Source organism: Centroberyx affinis, unplaced genomic scaffold (genome assembly GCF_046629955.1).
Source record: "Centroberyx affinis isolate AG114_WGS23_722 - 3 ecotype Tasmania unplaced genomic scaffold, CSIRO-AGI_Caff_v1 ptg002830l_1, whole genome shotgun sequence".
Lineage (NCBI taxonomy): Eukaryota > Metazoa > Chordata > Actinopteri > Beryciformes > Berycidae > Centroberyx > Centroberyx affinis.
This window is the reverse complement of record NW_027280972.1, coordinates 16166-37966: the sequence shown is the minus strand read 5'-3', so window position 1 is coordinate 37966 and position 21801 is coordinate 16166. Positions and strand designations below refer to the sequence as shown.

Below are 21801 nucleotides of genomic sequence, written 5' to 3'. Positions count from 1 at the left end.
TTTTGGCAAAATACTTAAGAGACCAAGACATGTAGGTCAATAGGGAGGGGCGGTAGCTGAAAAGCCAAAACATTATGACAACATCTATGGAAGATGGGTGTGTCTACACTCCTAATTAAAACTATAAGGGCGCTGTAAAAACTTCTAAGCTCACATACATTAGTCCCGCTGCGTGGCTCCCAGATGTGATGCACCTGCAATTCACCGCTGCAGCGTCACCAGAAAGCGCCGCCTCTGCTGCCACCTGGTGGTTCAGACCCGGTACTGCGCCCTTATTGTCCAAAACATTCTCCCCCTGCTGCTCTTACCTCACTTCCTGTATTTAAAAATGGCGTACAGCAACACTGGAATCGAAAAATGAAAGTGTGTTTTGCTGCATTTCAGCATGATTATCTGGATTTGCTGAGTCGGAATATCATCTGATGCGGCGCTAGAAGCCGGAGCGTCTTTGCGCGAGGCACAAAAAGTAAAGGTGTTTATTTTATTTGCTTCTTTACAGTGGGAAACCGAACCGGGTGGACAATAAATTGCAAAGCCACACAGTGTGAAAGTGTTGCATTTTGCTGTTTGGCTCCCATGTCAAACTTCCTGCAGGGGGAACATGCAATTTGCCAGAGTTATTGAATGAGTGTATGCTGTGATGACTGCGATTGTGGATACACTGCATGGGAAATGTGTAATGATAGAAGTTATTGTTAGATTTCTGCTTACATAAAACGGTGATGTTACCATGGTGCGGAAGTCCAGTGTTACATATCTGGTTTACTGCTGATATCTGAAGCATAAGCAGTAGAAGCTATTTAGCTATTTAGAAATGAAGAGTTTCATTCCAGCATCGGATATCGTCCATCCGCCTGATACCTTCTCTTAACACTAGAAATGGCAGTTGGTATTGGGGGTCTAAGAGAAGGCCAACAAGCCATGAATTGAAGGGGTTACTTCCAGTTGTAACTACTATTTCCATATATGATTTAGAAAATGTATCAACACTGGTTTGTACAGAAAGTGGGTCTAGGAAAGGTAATGCAGGGACTAATGCTGGGCAACAGTTTAATATATTTGTTTATAGTATTTCACTAGAATCATATCCAGATGGAATAATGATTTTAAGAGTGTCATGACACACAATTCTGTTATCTACATAAATAATAAAAAGCAAATACTAATTAAAATCTCTCACAAAATGAGATTTAAAACAAATTAGGGAATATAATTTGAAAATTGCAGTTTGAGTTTGATCATACTTTATATTCCCATGCAGTTCAATGTCATGAACATCAGTTTGATTATTTAACATGTGATGTTGCACATGCACACATTAGCATATTTCTACTGATTATCATATTCATTTTGTCCATATCACCCAGGCATAGGAGGGACATTTTGAAACCTGAGATATTTCAATTCTGAAATTCAAAACTGTTTTCTTTGGCCTTTCTAGTGTTAAAAAAAAAAAGATTGCTGGCTTAAAAGCACAACTCACTATGGAATACCATTGAAGCTATAAACCCACCTAAGAGCTTTGTTTATGAAATATTGAGTAATCAATTTCAGGTAGTATTATTTTTCAATAGATTAATTATTTTTGGAATTAAACACTTCCGTTGCTTTCCTCGTAGAATTTCAAAATGAGCAACAGGAGAAAGAGGGCTCCCCCGGTGCGGGTGGACGACGAGGCCAAGAAGAGGCTGAACTGGAACATGCTGGAGGACCGGAGGAACGAGGAGATCCAGGAAGACGACCAGACACCGACCTGCTCCCTCCTTCCTGATGCCCCGGCTCCGGTCCGCTCCCTCCTTCCCAGCTGTGAGGACGACATGGAGGCCAGCTGCACCGGCTCCGTCCCGTTTGCAGATGGAGGAGAGGAACTTCCAGGCACGTCATCGGACTCCACCTCTGCCTCTGTGTCCCTGGCGCTCACGGTGGTGCCGGCTCCGAAGTTGGGCCACATCTGGAAGTCCCTCATCGGGGAGTTCAGCCTCCGTCCGGCTTGGCTCCCCTCCGACTGTGAGCAGAGAGATTTCACCCTCCTCAGGATGGGCGACCAGCTCTGCCTCAGCTACACCAGCTGTGATGAGAGCGCAGGACTGCAGTCGAAGCCTCTTGGTGACACTTGCACAGCGGAGTGCAGCCTCAGTAGGATCCCACTGGAGGAGCTGGACTGGCTGCAGAAGAGGAGGGTGGTGCAGCTCTGCCACCAGGCCAAAGAACAGTCAATCAAGGTGTGTATGATAGAATCAAGAAGACACTCTTATTATTTATTCCACTATGTACAGTGTTTAGATTCTAGGTCTTCATCAAGTAGCCATGAGAAATTGACACCTGATGAGGATCTAGACTCTCAGTCTATGTTTTAGTAAATGATGGGAGCATTGTAAACAATGCATGAAATACATCATTTTATCCTGTTTGTTCAAATGTGTTTATGAGGATATGTGTATACCGGGTGTTTCAAAGGTATACAGCTCTTAATAATAGTAATGAATAACAAGGCTGTGTATTTTTAGTCATTTTAGTAATTTTCCTCTGCTCAGTTGTCAAATTGTGCCTGGAAACAAGTAAAGTATTTAATAATACCATCCGTATTAATAGTGTATATGAAAATTTACACCTACTTTTAAGACAGGCTGTATTTTGTTGAATGTATGATATAGCCTACAGTATCAGCCATGTCGCATTAATGAAGTAGCTTGTTCAGTAACTATTCAACCCACATCTAGTGATCCTCATTCATATGCCATCGTAACCTAAGAGTCTGCATGTTTTCATTCCAACCAAACACTACAGCTGCTGATTTTACAGATTAGTTTCTCCTCTCTGTGTGCTCATCAGTGAAATCAGTAGTTGGAGTGAAAACCTGCAGACTCTTAGGTTACAATGGCACATGGTTGAAGATCAGTGGCTCAAACGGTTCCAATATGTATATGTTTATGTTCCAATTCGTTCCCATTGTTTATCTGCTTCTGCCAGGTGGGGATATACCTGCTGGAAACCGGGCTGGGGAAGCCGGAGTTCCTCAGCGAGGGAAACGCTCGGCTGAAGAAAGCAAATCAACTAATGCAGAAGTTAATGGAGTATTTCTATGATTTCATTATCCCTGGTAAGTGTATATCTGATTCATGCTGTGATCCATGTTCTCTCATAACCTCTGCATAAAACGTAGTAACTGTCTAATGCTTGAACCTCTTGAAACATGGATAACGAAATAATAACAATACACCAACTTCCTGCCTGGTCAAACTTAGTATTATCCGCTTTCTTTCTTCTTGTGGTTTCCCTGTAGAGGTGGTAGAGAACGAGGAGGAGGAGTGTGACACCGACCTGGAGAGGCAGAACGTGGAGGAGCTGTACGATTACGTCAGGCACCTGCACCAGAGAGACAGCCAGGAGGTGACCTATGACGTCCAGCACAAGGCTCTGATCCCAGTGCTCCGGCCCTACCAGAGCCAGGCTGTCAACTGGATGCTGAGGAGGGAGAAATGCAGGAACAGTTCTCCTAAAGGTAGGCGTTTGGCTCGTCATATAAGAATACATCACTTTTTAAGATGGAGAGTTTCCTGGAGGAGGGATTTAAGGTCAGGGAGGGTTGAAACCTGTAGTTACTGAGGTTGAAATCTTATGTAGTTTACTGCAGATAGTTTCAAGAATGACTCATTGAGGGTTAGGGTTAGGGTTAGGGTTAGGGCTGGGCGATATGGACCAAAAATCGTATCTCTGTATTTTAGGCTGAATGGCGATACACAATATATTTCTCTGTATTTTCTCCAAAGTGGGCTAAATGTTCAGTTGTAAGTAGGGCTGGGCGATATGGACAAAATCAAGTATCACAATATTTTTTAACCAAATACCTCGATATCGATATTGCGACAATATTGTAGGGATGACTATTGGTGCTTTCACAAAATATTTACACAATGACATTTTTGATAAATAATCATCAATAATGCGGATATAATGACTAAGTGGGTAAAGGCAAACAATAGAACAGCTAGAACAGTCTGGTAAGTTCAGAAAATGACATCACTTTACTGTAATGCAGCCTTTAAAACCAGGAAAAGACAACACTTATGCCATATGACAAAATCTAAGACGATATCTAGTCTCATATCACGATATCGATATAATATCGATATATTGCCCAGCCCTAACATATACATTTTTTTATTTAACCTTTATTCAACCAAGAAGTCTACTTCAGAGATTCAGAATCTCTTTTGCTAGGGAGACCTGTGGCCAAGATATCAGCAAATAAGAGGTAGTAACAGAGCAATTAAACATTATAAAATACAACAAAACAAAACAGTTAAATACATTATAAAGACAATAATATCTCTCACAAAGGCATTAAACTTGTTCATTGAGATTGAGAGATTTTTGCATAGCAGCAAAACTCTCACAAGATCGTATTAGTGTTATATGCTGCATGATTGAGATTGTGATAGTGATTTTATTATTTCCCCTTTTCCTCACAGAACAATCGCTACATTTCCTCTGGCGGGAGTTAGTCACTTTGTGTGGAAAGAAGTTGTTTTACAACCCTTTTACTGGCTGGTAAGACCTTAGTTATGAATCCCCTTATATTAAACACGTCCTTTTGTGTCTGCACAGTTATCTTGCTTGTTACAAGTATCAGCGATGAGATATTTCAACTGATACTTAAAGGTTTTTCAGGATTTTAGTTTTTTCATGAGTCCTTTTTCTCTTGTTTTTTCAGTTTTTTTGTATCACATCCCTAAAGAACGTTCACCGATTGCATGATATTTTTTTTTTGTCCAGTCTGATCCAGGAGTTCCCCCTCGCCGGCGTGGACTGGCCTGGTGGGATCCTGGCTGACGAGATGGGGCTCGGGAAGACGGTGGAAGTCCTGGCGCTCATCCTGTTTCACACCCGGCAGGACGTGGAGCAGGAGGCCCTCACCCTGCCTGTGGTGAGCAGCAGGAGGCGGCTTCAATTAAAACACTGACTGATGTCTTTCTAGTGAGGCTTACATAGCAAATTCATTCATCACATAAATGCATTTTAACTTTTCCTCCAGGGTTTTATTTCTTCACCTTCAGCACATGTCTGTTGTAGATGATTCTTTAATGGTAACAGGAACATTATTTATATCTGTTGTCTGGGTGCTATGTCTGTGAAGTTTGCTTACCTTACTATTGGTTGCTTGTAATACTGGTGATGTAGGACAGCGGTTCTCAACGTGGGGTCCGGGGACCACCAGGGGTCCTTGAGGGGGTTCCAGGGGGTCCCCATTAAATTGATGAAGTGTTAAACTTCACCATTTTTTAATTTTTAAGAAGTTAATACAATTAGAGAATGTAGAAGAAAGACTATTTTGATCATAGTTTCACTGTTATCTCTCTTCCTACAATGCTGATAGTCATGGAATTCTGGGCAAAATCATATCTAACAATATAAATATTTGCAGATTTGTGTTCAAGAGACAAAATCTCATCAAATGGGGGTCCGTAGCCCTAATGTGGACTAAATTAGGGGTCCTTGATATGAAAAACGTTGAGAATCACTGATGTAGGATTTTAAGCTTAGTCTACCGTTCCACTCATTGTAAGTTGCTCTGGATAAAAGGCATGAGCTAAATGGTGAAAACGTAAAATGTGATGAACTTATCGGATTTATTGGCTCTTGTTTTGTAGGGAAAATCTGTGAATTATTTCGTACCTCCTCCACCACTAGAAAGAGAGGAAATTATCCACTGCAAGTTAGAAGCTCAACCGAAAATGAAAATATCCTACCCAAGTAAGTCACTCATAATTTTCTCAGATATTACAGATTTTCCTTTTATTAGAGATTTGCTGTTCATCATTTGGTTTAATGGCATTGTGACTTAAGCTAAGATTTTGTTCACCTTCATGCAGCTGTGCGCGTCATGCTGCTCACTGCAATAAAGGAGATGAGATCTGGCAAAGGAGCCTCTGTCAATGCCATCTTCACCTACATCCGCACTACTTACCACTACGACCTCTTAAAGAACCGCAACCACATCAGGAAGATGCTGGCAAAGCTGATAGATGAGGGCCTGGTCGACCGGGTCAAAGGTCGCGGTTTGGCGGGTTCCTTCAAGCTGGGAAAGAACTACAAAGAATCGAAGAAGACAACGGCGGGGGCAGTCAAGTCTGTAAGAATGAAAGGCTTTGAGTATGTGTGCGTTTTGCTACAAATATTACTTTGTTGCATTGTCTACTATTGTCTGTTTTCTTCTTTGTTAGAATTCCAAAAACAAAGAGAGCACACCCAGGAGAATGTCCCAGAGACGAGGCAAGGAGAAGGTGGAAACGGCCTCACAAAGCTCTCCTACAGAAGATCTAAGGGATCTGAACTCCCCTACATCTGACTGTCCTGTAGCAGACGAAAAAGAAACAAAGACGGAATGGGATGAAAGTCTCAACGAGAAAGCGGATCAGTCGGATGACATGCTGGATACTCCGCAGAACCGACCCCCGGTTTCTGCGACGGACCCCCCGGTTGGAGGCGAAGAGACATTAAAGGTGTCGTCCCGGGATAAAAGTGAGTCAGATACGCTGGGGTCGGAGAGGATGGATGGTCTACCCGAAGAAAGGGGAGAGGCTCCGCGGCTCGGTTCGCCAGAGGAGCCGTCGCCCCCCACCAGGGCGTCTGTGGTCCCCTTCAACACCCCGGACTACCGCTTCGAGTGCATCTGCGGTGAACTGGGCATCGTCGACTACAAGGCCCGCGTCCAGTGTATGAACTGCCAGCTGTGGCAGCATGCGGAGTGCGTTAACTACAAAGAGGAAAGCCTTGAAACTACGCCTTTCTACTGTCCGCACTGCCTGGTCGCCATGAAGCCTGTGTCCACCGGTGCCACGCTCATCATCTCCCCGAGCTCCATCTGCCACCAGTGGGTGGAGGAGATCAACCGGCACATCAGCTCCTCCTCACTCCGAGTGCTGGTGAGAAGCTAGATGGATGTGTGACGTGTCATTTGGTAGCGTTTTTTGTGTGCCTTAAAGCAGGGGTTCTCACATGTTTTCATGTCACGGACCCTAAGTAAACACAAATTAATCCCACAGACCCCCATTTGATCAGATTTTGTCCCAGGAACCCCATATGGGAAGATGTTTGCTGTTGCTGATTTAGTATTGAATCTGTGTTCTATGTATGTTGAAAAATTTACAATGAAACTAAACTATTCCACAATTTGCTGGGGATCCCTTAGAAGCTCCTCAAGGACCACTGGGTGTCCCCGACCTCACTTTGAGAACCACTGCCTTAAAGTACCACAAGTGCATTTTTATCATGGGTGGACCCAAAGGGAATCAGATCCCTAAGAATTGGTGCCATTCTCTACCCATTGAGCTATAGAAGACCAGCATGGGAGGTGACACTATTTAATCTGGTAGTTAGGCAGGTAGACATTTAATTGGTGTATATAAAGAACATATTTAATGTAATTATTTTGATTTATAATTAAATATGTTACAGCCATAATTGCTGCTAATCATTTGCAAATTGTGTGTTGTGCAGGCCTGATAAGAGTTGAGAAGTCATGTTGCACCACAAGATAACATTACTCACAAGCAGCTCTTTATCTTAAGTACCTGATTAGGAGGAGTGGTGCGATGTATTCTCTGCAGCAGCTGCTCTTTTACGCTCCATTTGTTGCAGCTGTTTTTAAATGTTTATTTTTTTCTGACCTATACACATGATTCAGATTCCGCAAACCTAATTTTACCAAAGTGGCAAATTTTTGTTTAGTTAGTGTATCAGGAATACAAAAACAGACATAAAAACATTAAAAACATACACGCTAGATAATCTTTACAGTCAGTCTAGTTCAGGGCCTTAGGGGCCTAATATGAGATTCTGTCAGCTACAAGATTCAAGATTTTCAGTGGTTTCTCACAGATACAGTAATCGAAAATATTCAAATTTTTCACATTAACATAGATGGTTATACTTTAGCTGGTTAATTATGAGCTGTCAGTCTCACTCTTTGCATGTTGAGCTGTGTTTACCTGCAGTTCACTTTGCCTCAAGTCTAGACTAAGGGCCCATTTATTTACCATCAACTTTAACTCTTGTGCCCTTCCCTCCTCTGCCTAAGAGGTTTCCAAGTGTCTCTTGATTGGCATTTATTCTTCCTTCTTGCATGTACACACATATTTGCTCTGGCCTCCTATCTTAAAATTGTGATATATTTGTTCTCTCTCATTTTAACTCAGATTTGTTTGTGCACTCTGTTGATAAAGCACCTACTGACAAAGCTATTTTGCTAAAAGTGCTTTGCTAATACATTGTTTCATCTCAGGTTTACCACGGTGTGAAGAAGCATGGATTCATCCAGCCGCACATGCTGGCTGAGCAGGATGTGGTCATCACCACCTACGACGTGCTGCGGTCGGAGCTCAACTACGTCGACATTCCCCACAGCAACAGCAAGGACGGGCGCCGCTTCCGCAACCAGAAGCGCTACATGGCGGTGCCCAGCCCCCTGGTGGCCGTGGAGTGGTGGCGCATCTGTCTGGACGAGGCGCAGATGGTTGAATGCACCACTGCGAAGGTCAGTTGGAGGGCCGCTACTCCCTCAAAACTGAATTCAGGAAGCTCCATTGAATCCAGCATTTATAGCACATGAAACTGTGTATGTACAGTATGTGCTCACGTCATACCAAGTACATAAACAATGCTTATTTCCTCATGGGGATAGAAATCACTACTTGTGAACTGGTTAGTTACACTATCGGCAAGTAAGGCTTTTTGGCTTTCAGGGAGGCTTTTGTACAGTCCAAAAGTTGTTGGAAGTAGTTTTCTTATTTGAAAATGTCAATTAAATGACAATTAGAGATTATTACAGTCATTTTAGTTTGGGCATTTTTCTAGGAACCCCTTATCCATATATATAGCCAGCCGACCCCAGAGCTGGGAAATTCTTGTTTATCCATATGTTGTATCTGTGACAACAAACCTGTGTTTTGTCTGCCGTGTTGTTTGTTTGTTTGTTTGTTTATGCTCCCTCTTCTTTCCCCCCCAGGCTGCAGAAATGGCTCTGCGTCTTGCGTCTGTCAACCGCTGGTGCGTCAGCGGCACTCCTGTCCAGAGAGGCTTAGAGGGTGAGTAATACCTAGAAATCCATTATATGAAAATTACCCCTAAGCATGAAAGCAAGAATAATGTTGCAGTAATGGCTTCTGCGGTCGGACTCATTAGCCTCTCTACAACTTTGAAAAATCATCAAAGCCTGCTTGTTAAGTCGATGAAATTATCATTAAAAGGGACAAAATGTTCCTGCCTCAAATGATTTTGTGCTCTGCTCAGATCTGTATGGCCTCGTTCTCTTCCTGGGAGTCGACCCATACTGGGTCAAGCACTGGTGGGACCAGCTGCTTTATCGGCCTTATCGACGTGGAAACACCGAGCCGCTATACAACCTAATTGGTCAATTACTGTGGAGATCAGCTAAAAAAGATGTCATTGATCAGGTGGGATTATAACGGTTTTACAGTTCTATATGACCATGTTATACTATGCTTGATTCTCTGTTTCCAACCTGTAACATTATTATTATTAATTCATTAGTAATAATTAAGAATTAAGAAGAATTAAGAATCTCCAATAGCTAAAGACAGAAACAATCAGTAATACTCCTGAGGTCCACTGAAATCTTCCTGGGGTCTGCATGATTAATATTTAATAGTAATAAATAATAATATCTATATTTGTGTAGGACTTTTCTAAGCAAAGTTGCAAATTGCTGGAGAGAGTAACCTCATAATTAAAGAGATAATTCATGCTGCTCTCAAGGAATTTTGTGAAATGAGCACTGTCTTAAAATGCAAATAACAAATACATTTTCAGCAAATGTTTTCCTTATTTAACTATGACCAAAACCTTAACCTAACCAAATTGTTTTAGTTGCCTAAACTGAACCCTAACCTTAATGGAAGTGTTTTTTACTTGCATAACTAAAATGGCGTGTTCAGTTGGTGTTAATGCGTTCCAGAGTTTGTGCTCATTTCAGAAGTTTTGTGAGACTGCGTTGGAGCATCTGTTATTCATCATTGTTTCTTATTTTGATTTTCCAGATCCAGATCCCCCCTCAGACAGAGGAGGTGCACTGGCTGCACTTCTCCCCCGTCGAGGGCCACTTCTACCACCGGCAGCACGAGGTCTGCTCCCAGGACGCCCTGGTCAAACTCAGGAAGATCTCCGACTGGAGCCTGAAGCTGGGCAGCCTGGACCGCCGCACCGTCAGCACCATCCTGTGCCCGCTGCTGCGGCTGCGCCAGGCCTGCTGCCATCCACAGGCCGTGAGGGGCGAGTTCCTGCCTCTGCAGAAAAGGTAGATACAAGCCTGATGACTCTTATGTATTATGTGGTCAGGGTACTTATAGGAAACAGGAGAGGTCTTTTTCTGACGGCAGCTGCACTGGCTAATTAGGAATCGTAACTAATCTGAATAGAGTATCACAGGATTAGTAACGGTAATAGACCACAATAACCTTCTGGCAAATACACAGTGTGCAGTTGTGTTTATTTAAAGATGACCCCTTTCCGTGTAATTTGTGCTGGAGGGTTTGTTAAGTGGGTTTGTATGTGCCTCCCCCCCCAACAGCACCATGACAATGGAGGAGCTCCTGAAGTCCCTGCAGAAGAAATGTCGAGTGGAGTGTGAAGAAGCTCACAGACAATTGGTGTGCGCTCTCAACGGCCTGGCTGGAATCCACATCATCAGAAGTATAAAACCCCACTTCTCCACTAGTGCTGCCTCCGCTCACAGTTTCCCATGGGAAACAGTTCAAACAAACACAATCCATGATCTCATCATCGTGTCTCCCAACACTTTTGTGCCCGAGACGTTTTGTTATAGTTGGTCTCAGTAAAGCGATATGTATGAGTATGAGTGTGCTGGGATGGTTGGTTGAGTGTCGCTAATGACGGCCGTTGCCTTTGCCACCTGCAGATGAGTTTTCGGAGGCGGTGGAGATGTATAGAGAAGTGCTGCGCTCGTCTGAGGAGCACAAAGGCAGACTGAAAACTGATTCTTTACAGGTATGTTGGCCTCGTCCCATTCATGTCTTTCTTATTTGTCTCTGATTAACATATGAAGAGATTCATTCTAAAATTAGATAGTCCCCATTTGACATAAAATCTAGTCTAGAAAAATGACTGATGGCACGAAAGTAAAACAAATTCTGTTAGTTTTTAAAGTCCTTGGTTGTAGAGATATTGAATTATGGAAGTTATATTTTCTTTATTTTTTTCAGTAAAAGTGTTACAAATATACAGTATAAAGAGGCCAGGGGAAAGTTTCTAACATTACAGGATCACTTTTGTCTTTTTCACCATCATGGTAAAACAGAGGCTACATGCTACCCACAATTTGATGGAACTGCTGAGTGCAAAGCATCCTGGGATACCTCCTACACTGAGAGATGATCGACTGAGTGAGGAGGTAATTCATAAATTATTCACTCAATCATAACACATTTTGTGCAATGAGGAACTTGCAGTCATTGACCTTGTGGATACTGCTGTGAAATCTCCCCTGTCCATATATCCTTATGTTGATTCTTTTAATCAGCCTTATTATACTAAGTGGCTTTATTATCTCTTTTATTTGCATTTGCCCTCTGTCCTGCAGGCAGAGCAGCTGCGGCAGCACTACATGACCAAATACAACTCTGAGGTGTCTGATGCCCATCAGGCTCTGCAGCCTGTGCTGCAGAACATCAAAGAGCTCAAACGCAAAGTGAGAACTCCTTTACATTTCACATTTACTTAATGTGGATTGTGTTGCGTACAATGACATGGTATCTGATCTGAGACATTACTTTTTGTTGTCTGTGTTGTTTAGGAGTGACAAGTCAGTAAAATGTGTGTGTCTGTATTAGGGTTAGGCTGTTCTATTGAGAGATAGAGATATTATTAAAAAGATAGAGATATTAAAAATCAATCCAGTGTGGAGTGGGAGTATTTTACTCAACCAGCTTCAGTCTGTAAAATCTGCAATGAATCTTGACTCTCCTTGCATTAAGGAGCTTTCAACCCACTGTAAAAGAATTTCATTAGTATGGAGGGTTTTAGTGTCCCATGATGGGCTAAATGCTGTGAGGAATACAATTCTGCTGGGAAACACTGAATACTTGACATGAAAATGGACAGATTTAAAGATATTGAATATTGGCACAACATATTGGCTATTGAGTCATTTAATGGCCCAGGTAATAATTGCAGTATAACACACCTTTTGAAACACTGTTGTTGGCTTTGCTTTTGTTTACACAGTGATTTGACTGACATTTTATTTACTCTAATATTGTCTGATTGTTTGAAATATGGAAAGAAAGTATGTGACACCTAAAATGAGATTTATTTGCTGTTTGAGGCTATAAAGGTTTAATGTTTGGACACAGTTAAGTCAAATGGATTTCAAGAAATGGCTAAGAGAGCTCGGCAAGAACAAATGGTAAATGGTAAAATTTACGTGGTCAAATAAATGTAATAATATATCTAACATTATCCCCTGTGGGTTGTTTTCCTCCAGGTCAACCTGAACTCTCCCTGGTGGCTGGATGTTATACAGAGGGCAATCCAGTGCTCCATCGACGACGACCTGGTGTCCCGCATCCACAACGAGCTGACATCCAGCTACAAGCAGCAAGCCAACAAGCTCTCCATGGCTGACAAGTAACGTCTATTTTACCAAATGAGATGACAGTTGCTGGTTATCCTTAGACAAACGTGTGCTAAAAAACAGGAATGGGTGTACTGTAGGTTCCATGACGGCCGCGGTCTGCAGTTCCTCCTCACCACACAGATGGGGGATCTGACGAAATCCCAAAAGACTGTGCAAGACGCAGTGAAGAGGCTTGAAGGCCCGGCTTCGAAAAAAGTGATTGACGAGGCGACCATTTGTCACCTCAGGCCCGTGCGCCTGCCACTCAACAAGTAAGACATCCGCATGTTCCACCTCCTTTTTACATTTCAGGAATTTACAGCCTTATTTTCACATTAACAACCATGCATTTCTGAAATTTTATCATGTGGTTTGAATGTGTTTCAAAGGCCTTAGGGTCATGAAACTTGCTCTACCTGTAAATGACCATGTAAACCTTCAGCTAAAGTAAAGTCATGAAAATCCGAAAAATTTGAGTTTTTAGGTTTCCCTTGCAACAGCAACATTATGCACAATCAAACATAAAGTATTAACAATTTTGCCAGTGTCTGTTAGTCAGATCTGGTACCTTATCTCAGCCTGTTATATAATTTTTTTTTATTAAACATGATTCACTCTAACATTCTTCTCTCTTTACACATTTTAGTTGTGTTTTTTGCAAAGCAGATGAGCTTTTCACAGATTATGAGTCCAAGCTGTTTTCTCACACGTAAGTAGAGGAATATTTTCAGATCTGTCAGACAATTGTTGAAATAGCATGAAAGCACATCGCTGATCAATTATCTTTGCGTCGTCTCGTGCCTCCCTGACAGGGTGAAGGGTCAGACAGCCATCTTTGAGGAAATGATAGAGGATGAAGAGGGGCTGGTGGACGACCGCCTCCCCACCACCAGCCGCGGCCTGTGGGCAGCCAGTGAGACTGAGCGGACTCTGAAGGCCATCCTGTCGTTCGCCAAGGCCAAACGCATGGACCCCGAGCTGGTGGAGGAGGGCAACACTTTCATGGAGCTGTTCGAGAACTGGAAGAAGGAGTACAAGGTGTTGTATGCACACTTACAATCCCCCTCTCCAGTTTCAAACAAGCCTTGCAAGATATTATTGGTTTAAAAAGCAAAGTGGGAGTAACAATTGATTGAGAAAGCTGTACATTCCCTACTGTTCATTAGTGCCTGAACCACATTTTGACTGGGATTATTATTATAAGTGGTGAAGATAATCACACCTCATTGTTTGAGATGTTTTCAGAGAAGTAAAGAAAATTGAATGGGGTTCAATGGGGTAATGATGTCACTGCGTGATGCCTTTAATACATAGGGAAAAAGCCCTAGTCTATTATAGGATACTTTGTTCAATATATCATCAGTATCTTCCAGAACCTTTCTATTTTCAAAAACAATTTGAGTGATTGAGAAAAAACAGTTGATTTTCTGATTGGTGTATTTTTGACATTTTACAATGCATTATCAATCGTTTGGCTTGGTCTCAGGATCATGAGGCATTTTGTACATGTGGGAAAACATCATCAGCTGTCAATTATTTAAAGAACTGGTAGAAAATTGTTGATATGAATTCTATCCTGAACACCAAAGCTATGTTGTTGTCCTCACACTGAATGTACAAAATATTAGGACAAGCTTTCTAATATTAAGTTGTAACCCCTTTTGCCAAATCCATATTTTAAAAGTCTCAAATGTTAAAAAAACAACAACTTCTTTACCCTGCCTGCTGACCTTTCACTTAATCTCCCATCCATGACTTGAAGTGGATTTGATAGGGAAAATCAATAAAAGAGCATAGTGTTCACTTGGATTCACCTGGTGAGTCTGTTTCATAGAAAGACCTAATATTTTGCTCTCTCACACACACACACACACACACACACACACACACACACACACACACACACACGCTTTAAAGTGTCTTTAAGGTTGATTGGGACTGTCAGAAATTCTAGTGGGTGGGGAGTTTTTAGAGTTGATGCTGGAAAAGTGAGTTTTGAAAGCCTGGTGAAGTAATTTTTGAGACTTTTTGATATTGATCATCAACCCTATCAAATCCCCATTATGGTCATTTTGTATTATGGGGCTGTAAATATCAGTACAAATACTGTATTCGTAACATTATGGATAGTGGAAGAAGCAGACTGGGATGAAAGGACCTCTGTCCCTGCTCAGGTGCTGCATGAGTACTGGATGGTTCTGCGGAATCACGTGTCGGCCATAGACGAGCTGGGCATGGCCACCGAGAGACTGCGTGTCCGTCTGCCTGACGAGCCGAAGCCCAAAGTGCTGCACATCATAGAGCCGCATGAGGTGAGCAAGAGACAGTGATGCTGCTTTCACACACACACACACACACACACACACACACACACACACACACACACACACCAACCACCTGGCAACATCACAGCATGCTGATGAGGCTCTATCCTGTGTTAGAGGTTTATTCACACCGAGCCTTGAAAACTGGGTTTTCACCTCATAACATCATCAAAAGCAGGCATGTTTATATACTGTGTTCAACATGGCGGACAACATGGCGCTTCATACGTGAAGCAAACACGGGTTACTCACTGAACTTTCTCAATCAGGGGAACGCGGACCAAAAGTGGGTCACAGGACCGCTCTGACCTAGTCTCAGACATGTGCGTTGAGAGTATACCATCCTTTCTTTTTTTTTTTTGTGATGAGTATATACCATTTTTTTTTGAGTATTTACCATTTTGTAGACGGAAAAAAATATAAGACATACAGTAAATTGACCAAGATATCAACAGAATATCAGAAAAGACAGAGAACAAAAATAAAAAGGTGACACATTCAAGTCTAAAGAAAAACAGAAGGGCTTACAAAGTAGGCTGCATGTATGAATGGGCCCAATACAATACCGCAGGTCAGGAAGAATAAACAAAACACCCCACATACAAGTATATCATCATCGAAACAAAAAGATTTGCCACCTCATTCATACTGCTTAGCATAAAAACCACTGAATTCTCTCTAGGATTGTCATTATGATCTTTAAAAGCTGTGGTTTCTCAATGAACTGCAGTATAATTTATATAATGAATGGGCTGACTGTTTTGTCTTTTTATTTATGTAATGGATAAGCACTCTGTGTACTGTGTTATATTTGTCCATTTCCCTTCAGCACTTCTAAAGTTATTTTCCGCCTATTCAATTTAAAAATAAATCCTGCAGAGTTTATAGGAGGAGGCGGAAACATCTGAACTCACTTGTTCTGTGATTCTGGAACCAAAATTAACACGTACGGACGTAGTTTGGTCCTGATACAAACCGGTTGAGAACCACATGTCTAGACCGCAGGAAGATCAAGGAGGAATTACATGCTCAAATGCTACTCTGACCTAGCATTGGACACATTTTTGTTGCAGGAGGTTTCCACTGCTTAAATGGTATTTTTTTATTGCACCCATAACCTTTTTCCCGGGGCCATTCTGCTTCCAGGTGGAGCAGAACAGAGTCAAGCTTTTGAACGACCAAGCTGTGGCCAAGTCTCAGCTCCAAAAGAAGCTCGGCCAGTTTCTTTATCTCACTAATCTGGAGAAGGTAATGCATCGTTGGCGGTCATTTTAAAGTACATGCATTCTCCTCTGGCTCATTCAGGAACTGTGTGGCATGCTTCACTCCAAATAACATGAATTCCCTTGTTTCAGTCCCAGGACAAGGCTACCGGAGGGCTGAACCCAGAGCCGTGTCCCATCTGTGCTCGGCCCCTGGGACAGGAGGTGGGTGTTGTTTAAAAGCGATGAAGAGCTTGTTGATTTATAAAAGGATTTCTGCATTAGTCAGAATCAGACTCAGGCTTTATTGGCCAAGTATGCAACACATACAAGGAATTTGACTTTGGTTAAAAGCCCCAGCTCCTGTTTCTTACATTCATACATACATGACACTTCCATACCACACTAACATATACATACATTCATACATATGCATACAGATGCTGAGTGTGATTATATAAACAGAGTGCAAAATGTATGCAGTAGTGCAAAAATAGGTATTATTTACAGTTATAAACATGTAACTGATGAGATCTGTGATTAGGGATGCAGGGTGTTTACCCACCTTTTTCATCTTATATAAACCTTTCTAACAGACATAATTGGATAGGGTATAACAATATGAGTCTCATGTCAGTTACAGAAAAATATGATCTATTAGAGAACAGAAATGATAAAATACTATTCTGAAAATTCCACAGATTTTATTTATATAAAATGTCTGTTTGGTGGCTGTTACATCATCTCTGGTTATGATTTCTCTGACTATCTTGAAACCTTGAAACACTGGGTGAGCTTTATATATATATATATATAGAAGAAAAAAAGGTGCTCCTGCCAGACAGTCTGGACAAAATGTGTCTGCCAGTCAGGAGAAGAGGAAACAGAACACCTGTCTGTCTGTTAAACTGTCTTATCAAGACTGGCCAGGGATTGTAATTACATCTAGTCTGAAGCTGATTCCTTCTCCAGCTGAATTTATGTGTTTAACATTTGGCATTTGGTTGATTTTGCGTGCGCTGTAGGGCATGCAGAGACGCTTTCCTGCATGTTTAAAAGAAGATTCATGATTCCCTGTAAAGTCATTAGTTGGAGGAAAAATAACATGATTCGCTTGATTCAACTTTTCATCTTTTTTCATTGCAGGGTGAATTTATGAATATAAAAGATGTGTATGCAATCATATCCATATTTATCCAATTAATGGGAGATGGGCATAGTAATAGAAAGACCATATTCTTTCACACAGTTGAATGGAAAGGCTTCATGTAGATATGAATTGGGAGGTTTGAAGTCACTGAAAACTATGGACATTATTGAAATGTTTATGCGTAGCACACCATGGAAATATTAAAGTGCCCAAACTGAAGTAGCAGACAGCCTTTTTCCCTCAAAATAACAACTTTTTAAAGCATGAATCCCCTGTAATGGCTCCGTTTGTAATCAACATTTAATTTCCCACCGTCTCTCCAGTGGGCGGTGCTGACCTGCGGCCACTGCTTCTGTAACGAGTGCATCGCCATCATCGTGGAGCAGTACAGCGTGGGCTCCCGCCGCCGGGCCATCAAGTGTGCCATCTGTAGGCAAACCACGTCACACACTGAGATCTCCTACGTGTTCACCGCCCAGTCCTCCAGTCTGGACCAGGACATCCCAGTCAAGGTCAGACAGTGACTCCACCCCCTTTATGAGGCACAGAACAAGAACAAGAACCGGAGTTGTCAGTTAAATTTTTTATGAGAATGTCAGTTATGGCTGCATCCTGACCTTAGAATTAATAGGTTAGGTTACATTTGCCGTTTTTGTCAAAAATGAGTTATTCGGATGATGAAGCTCTACCAGCAGGTCTTCAAATATGGCTGAAATTAGATTTTTGAAAATGTTAATTGGATAAAAAAAAAAGCACCTTACGTTTTCTCAATGGCATGTAAAATCTCTCAATTTCCCAAAACCTGGCTTAACAAAGATTATGATTCCCAGCACAGGTTGTATTTATTGATGTATTCTATTAGTTTATTTGACGGGGACAGTGCACATTAATATACAATATACTTCTGTAAATGTGCCAGAGTTAGTCAAAAAAATAATAGAGCAAGCATTTCACTGCACGCTGTACTTGTATGATTGTGCATGTGACAAATAAAACTTTGAACTTTACAGGTATGCACATACACATGGCTTAACATCGGCAGTATGATAACATTATACATAAAGCCGATGAATAGTAAAGCAGAGCATTGGTGACAGGACAAAAATTTAGGCAGATGCATATGAAGGCGTGTAGCAGAGTATCAGCATCAACTGATAATATAATAACTGACAGATAATATAATTGGGCAAAATGTAATAAAATATCCCTCTAAATGGGTTGAAAATGTAACAAACCTGTTTAATATAATAAATTGGCCGGTAAGGTAACAGCCTCTTCAGATTAGAAGAAGTTATTACATTATCAGTTGCTACATCCATGCTATTATTGTAATTTAACACAGCTTACTATACCGATGCTATAGATGCCAGGCCATTGATTATGTATCAGTGCTATTGCGTAACTTTCCCCTGCCTGTGTGTGTCAGGGAAGCCACTCTACCAAAGTGGAGGCAGTGGTGAGAACGCTGAAGAAGATTCAAGTGACTGACCCCGGGGCCAAGTGCCTCGTCTTCTCCACGGTAACTGTAAACTGTCCCCCGTCTGTAACATAAGTGATTTTGTCGATATCGGGTTAGGATCCGACTCATTTGTTTCTTGTCTCTCCCCTTACTCAGTGGCTGAGTGTCCTGGATATCATCGCTAAGGCTTTATTTGACAACAACATGGAATTCTCACAAATCAATGGGATTCACAAATTCCAGGTTTGAATTTGCTTCATTACCATTTTTTACATATACAGTACATACTGCACATACAACTACCCAGCCTCTGGTGCTGCATGTGTTTCATTCATCCTTTGTGTTATTATATCCTCTGTATATGTGTTTGAACCAGACCTGGGTCAAATAGTGTTTACATGTAATGCACAGTGTTTGTTTTATCCTGCATGGAGTACCGCTACCACACCAGATAATGTCTGGTTAATTCTCTAAAACTCTAAATTGACTTTCAAATACGTACCTGATTGCCTATATTTTCTAGTAGTGTTAGACTGATATATCTATATGTATCTATCTAGCTACTTGGAAAGAGCAAACCTTTACCAACGCATAAGTTCTCCAACTTGCTGTTACACCCAAAGACATCATTCCTATCACTTCAATTTTAAGTTAAATTGATTTCTTGACTCGCAAAGACACCCTTAGGATTTGGATCTGGTACTCCAAGCAGGTTAATCAAATGCCAAGATCAAGATCAAGATTTTTTGTAAGTACCACTTGACCCAAATCTGATGCATACCGTAACTGGTGCATCATCGACTTCGCTGTTCCAGGAGAATCTGAGCTCTTTCAAATACGAGGAGAAGATCAATATTCTGCTGCTTCCTCTCCACACGGGCTCCAACGGGCTGAACATCATTGAGGCGACTCACGTGTTGCTGGTGGAGCCCATCCTCAACCCAGCGCACGAGCTGCAGGCCATAGGCAGGGTGCACCGCATCGGACAGACCAAGTAAGAGACTGGAGTGTGTCAGTGGACAGCAGTGTTTCCCACGGACATTTTTTCCTGGTGGGATAGAGGGACTTCACAATCAGCAATTAGGCCATGTGTCTCTAAATCTCTCCATTTAGACCAATATGAATACAGTTCTTGGTTGGGAAGCACTTATTTTAAGGTGCTGCTGAGTTGCAGCCCCTTTTGCACAATCTACATCTCAGTTGTCTCAAAGCTTTAAAATCCCTCTCTAACTCATCTGCTTCTCTTTATCTACATCCTCTCCTTTGTGATTAGTATAGATGTAATAAGGGGAATCAATGAGAGATAATGGCTTTTACCTGGATTCACCAGGTATGTGTCCCTAATATTTTGAACATTAAGTGTAATTTCTCTTCTCTCTGTCCACCAGGCCCACATTTGTTCACAGATTCCTCATCAAATCCACTATTGAAGAGAGAATGCAGACGATGCTGAAGACTGCAGAGAAAAGGTGAGTGCCACAGTACAGAGTAATTGGGCAATATTGTGTCTAAAATGTATTAATTCAGAGGTAAATACCGTTTCAGAAGGTGAAGTCGGAGCACTGATAAATGTTTTTTTATTCTAGTCACAGCAGCACAGCCATGAAACACTCGGAGGCGGCCGTGCTGACAGTGACCGACCTCGCTGACCTGTTTACAGAAGACAGCGAACCTCTAGAGTGAATCCGGCCATCGCACCACACAGGGAAACCCACTCAAGATAAGCTGGCAGAGCGAGCTCACTCTACTCACAGTGCTGACAGAAGTATTATATGATTTTGCACATTCCACTTTTTATATATGAATTCCAAAGTTTAAAAAAAAACAACAATATTTTAGCAAACCAGTGACAGCAGACTACTATGAGATATTTCTTAATTGTTTTTTTTAGAATATTTAATTTTGAATTTTAAATCTCTTTGGAGTAGATCTGTATTCGGCTCACTTGTTGTCATGGTTTTAGCTGAAAAGTTGTGAGTCATTAGCTCAAGAACTACTTCACTTGTCAAAGTACATGTTTTTGTGATTACATTTGACTAGATTGTACAGTAATATTGCTTGTGTTGATCTAATATGATGTTAATTATGTGCATTTATATACTACTTCTCTGTAAGTCTGGTGAGCATACATTTTAGAAAAAGACATTGGAGAATGGAGGATTTCAAATGCTTTAATCACATTATCGATTGAGGTATTTTCACAACTGTCAAGAAATAAAAGACTGTCTATGGCAGTGTATGAATCTGTTATGACCAGCTCTTTTTCTGGGACATTTCAGTCAAAAGCATTTACTGTGGTTTATTTCCATGTTGTAAAAAGGAAGCAGGAAGGAAGCCATTGACCTTTACAACAGGAGCAAAACTGAGAGATTTTAGTAGGATTCTCTTCCTCCAGAGAATCCTTTTTGAGCCAGTTGTCTGGTGAGACAATACCAGACAATCCCGTCTAACTCCTACGCTTGTCTTATTTGCAAGACAAAAAAAGCACAAGAAGCGTCTTAGAAGCTAATCTTGTAAATTAATCTCATAAAAGCTGAAAAGTCCCTTTTTGATATCAGCATTACAAATTGTCTGGGATTCAGCATCTGCTGGTTAACAGATATGCGGCTGTTTATAAAATTTTCTGCGTTTCAAAAGCTTTTGTAAATGTGATGGAAAGAATATTTTTTCCTTTCTTGTGTTTATGCTTATGTATTTTACGGCCTGTTCCACCACACACGTACACTCGCGGGCCTTTGGCATCGTCAGTGAACTGCCCTTGACTCATAATGGGTTTCTTTTCGTCTGACTGACTGGGATTCCCGCACCAGTAAAGATTTTGCCATGCCCTTTAAAACGTGCAGACAAAAGATGTAGACAACAAAGAGTGCCAGCCCAGTACTGTTGTTTCTCTTTGCATGGTTACCAGACTTCTTGTTGCTCCCTGTAGTAAGAAACGGTTGTAAGATGTTTACTAAGAGGGCATCGCCGCAATAGGCGTTTGCATGCGTGTTACCTTGGACTCCCCTCGGTTC

At 41.5% G+C, this 21801-nt stretch overlaps 1 protein-coding gene across 1 annotated transcript; it reads left to right on the top strand.

Annotated features, from left to right (window-relative positions):
• Positions 1-336: 336 nt before the first annotated feature.
• On the top strand, positions 337-21003 carry LOC139658092 (E3 ubiquitin-protein ligase SHPRH-like). Its single transcript, XM_071536123.1, has 30 exons — positions 337-472; positions 1620-2222; positions 2971-3100; positions 3284-3502; positions 4473-4551; positions 4777-4927; positions 5652-5754; positions 5874-6133; positions 6225-6926; positions 8285-8536; positions 9008-9086; positions 9292-9455; positions 10059-10315; positions 10589-10710; positions 10937-11025; positions 11336-11428; positions 11618-11725; positions 12521-12663; positions 12751-12924; positions 13299-13361; positions 13465-13690; positions 14827-14964; positions 16123-16224; positions 16332-16403; positions 17652-17840; positions 18755-18847; positions 18944-19030; positions 19603-19781; positions 20176-20256; positions 20374-21003. The coding sequence occupies exons 2-30, from the start codon at positions 1629-1631 to the stop codon at positions 20468-20470; spliced, it is 5046 nt and encodes a 1681-aa protein (XP_071392224.1). The 5' UTR covers positions 337-472; positions 1620-1628; the 3' UTR covers positions 20471-21003.
• The last annotated feature ends 798 nt before the right edge of the window (positions 21004-21801 follow it).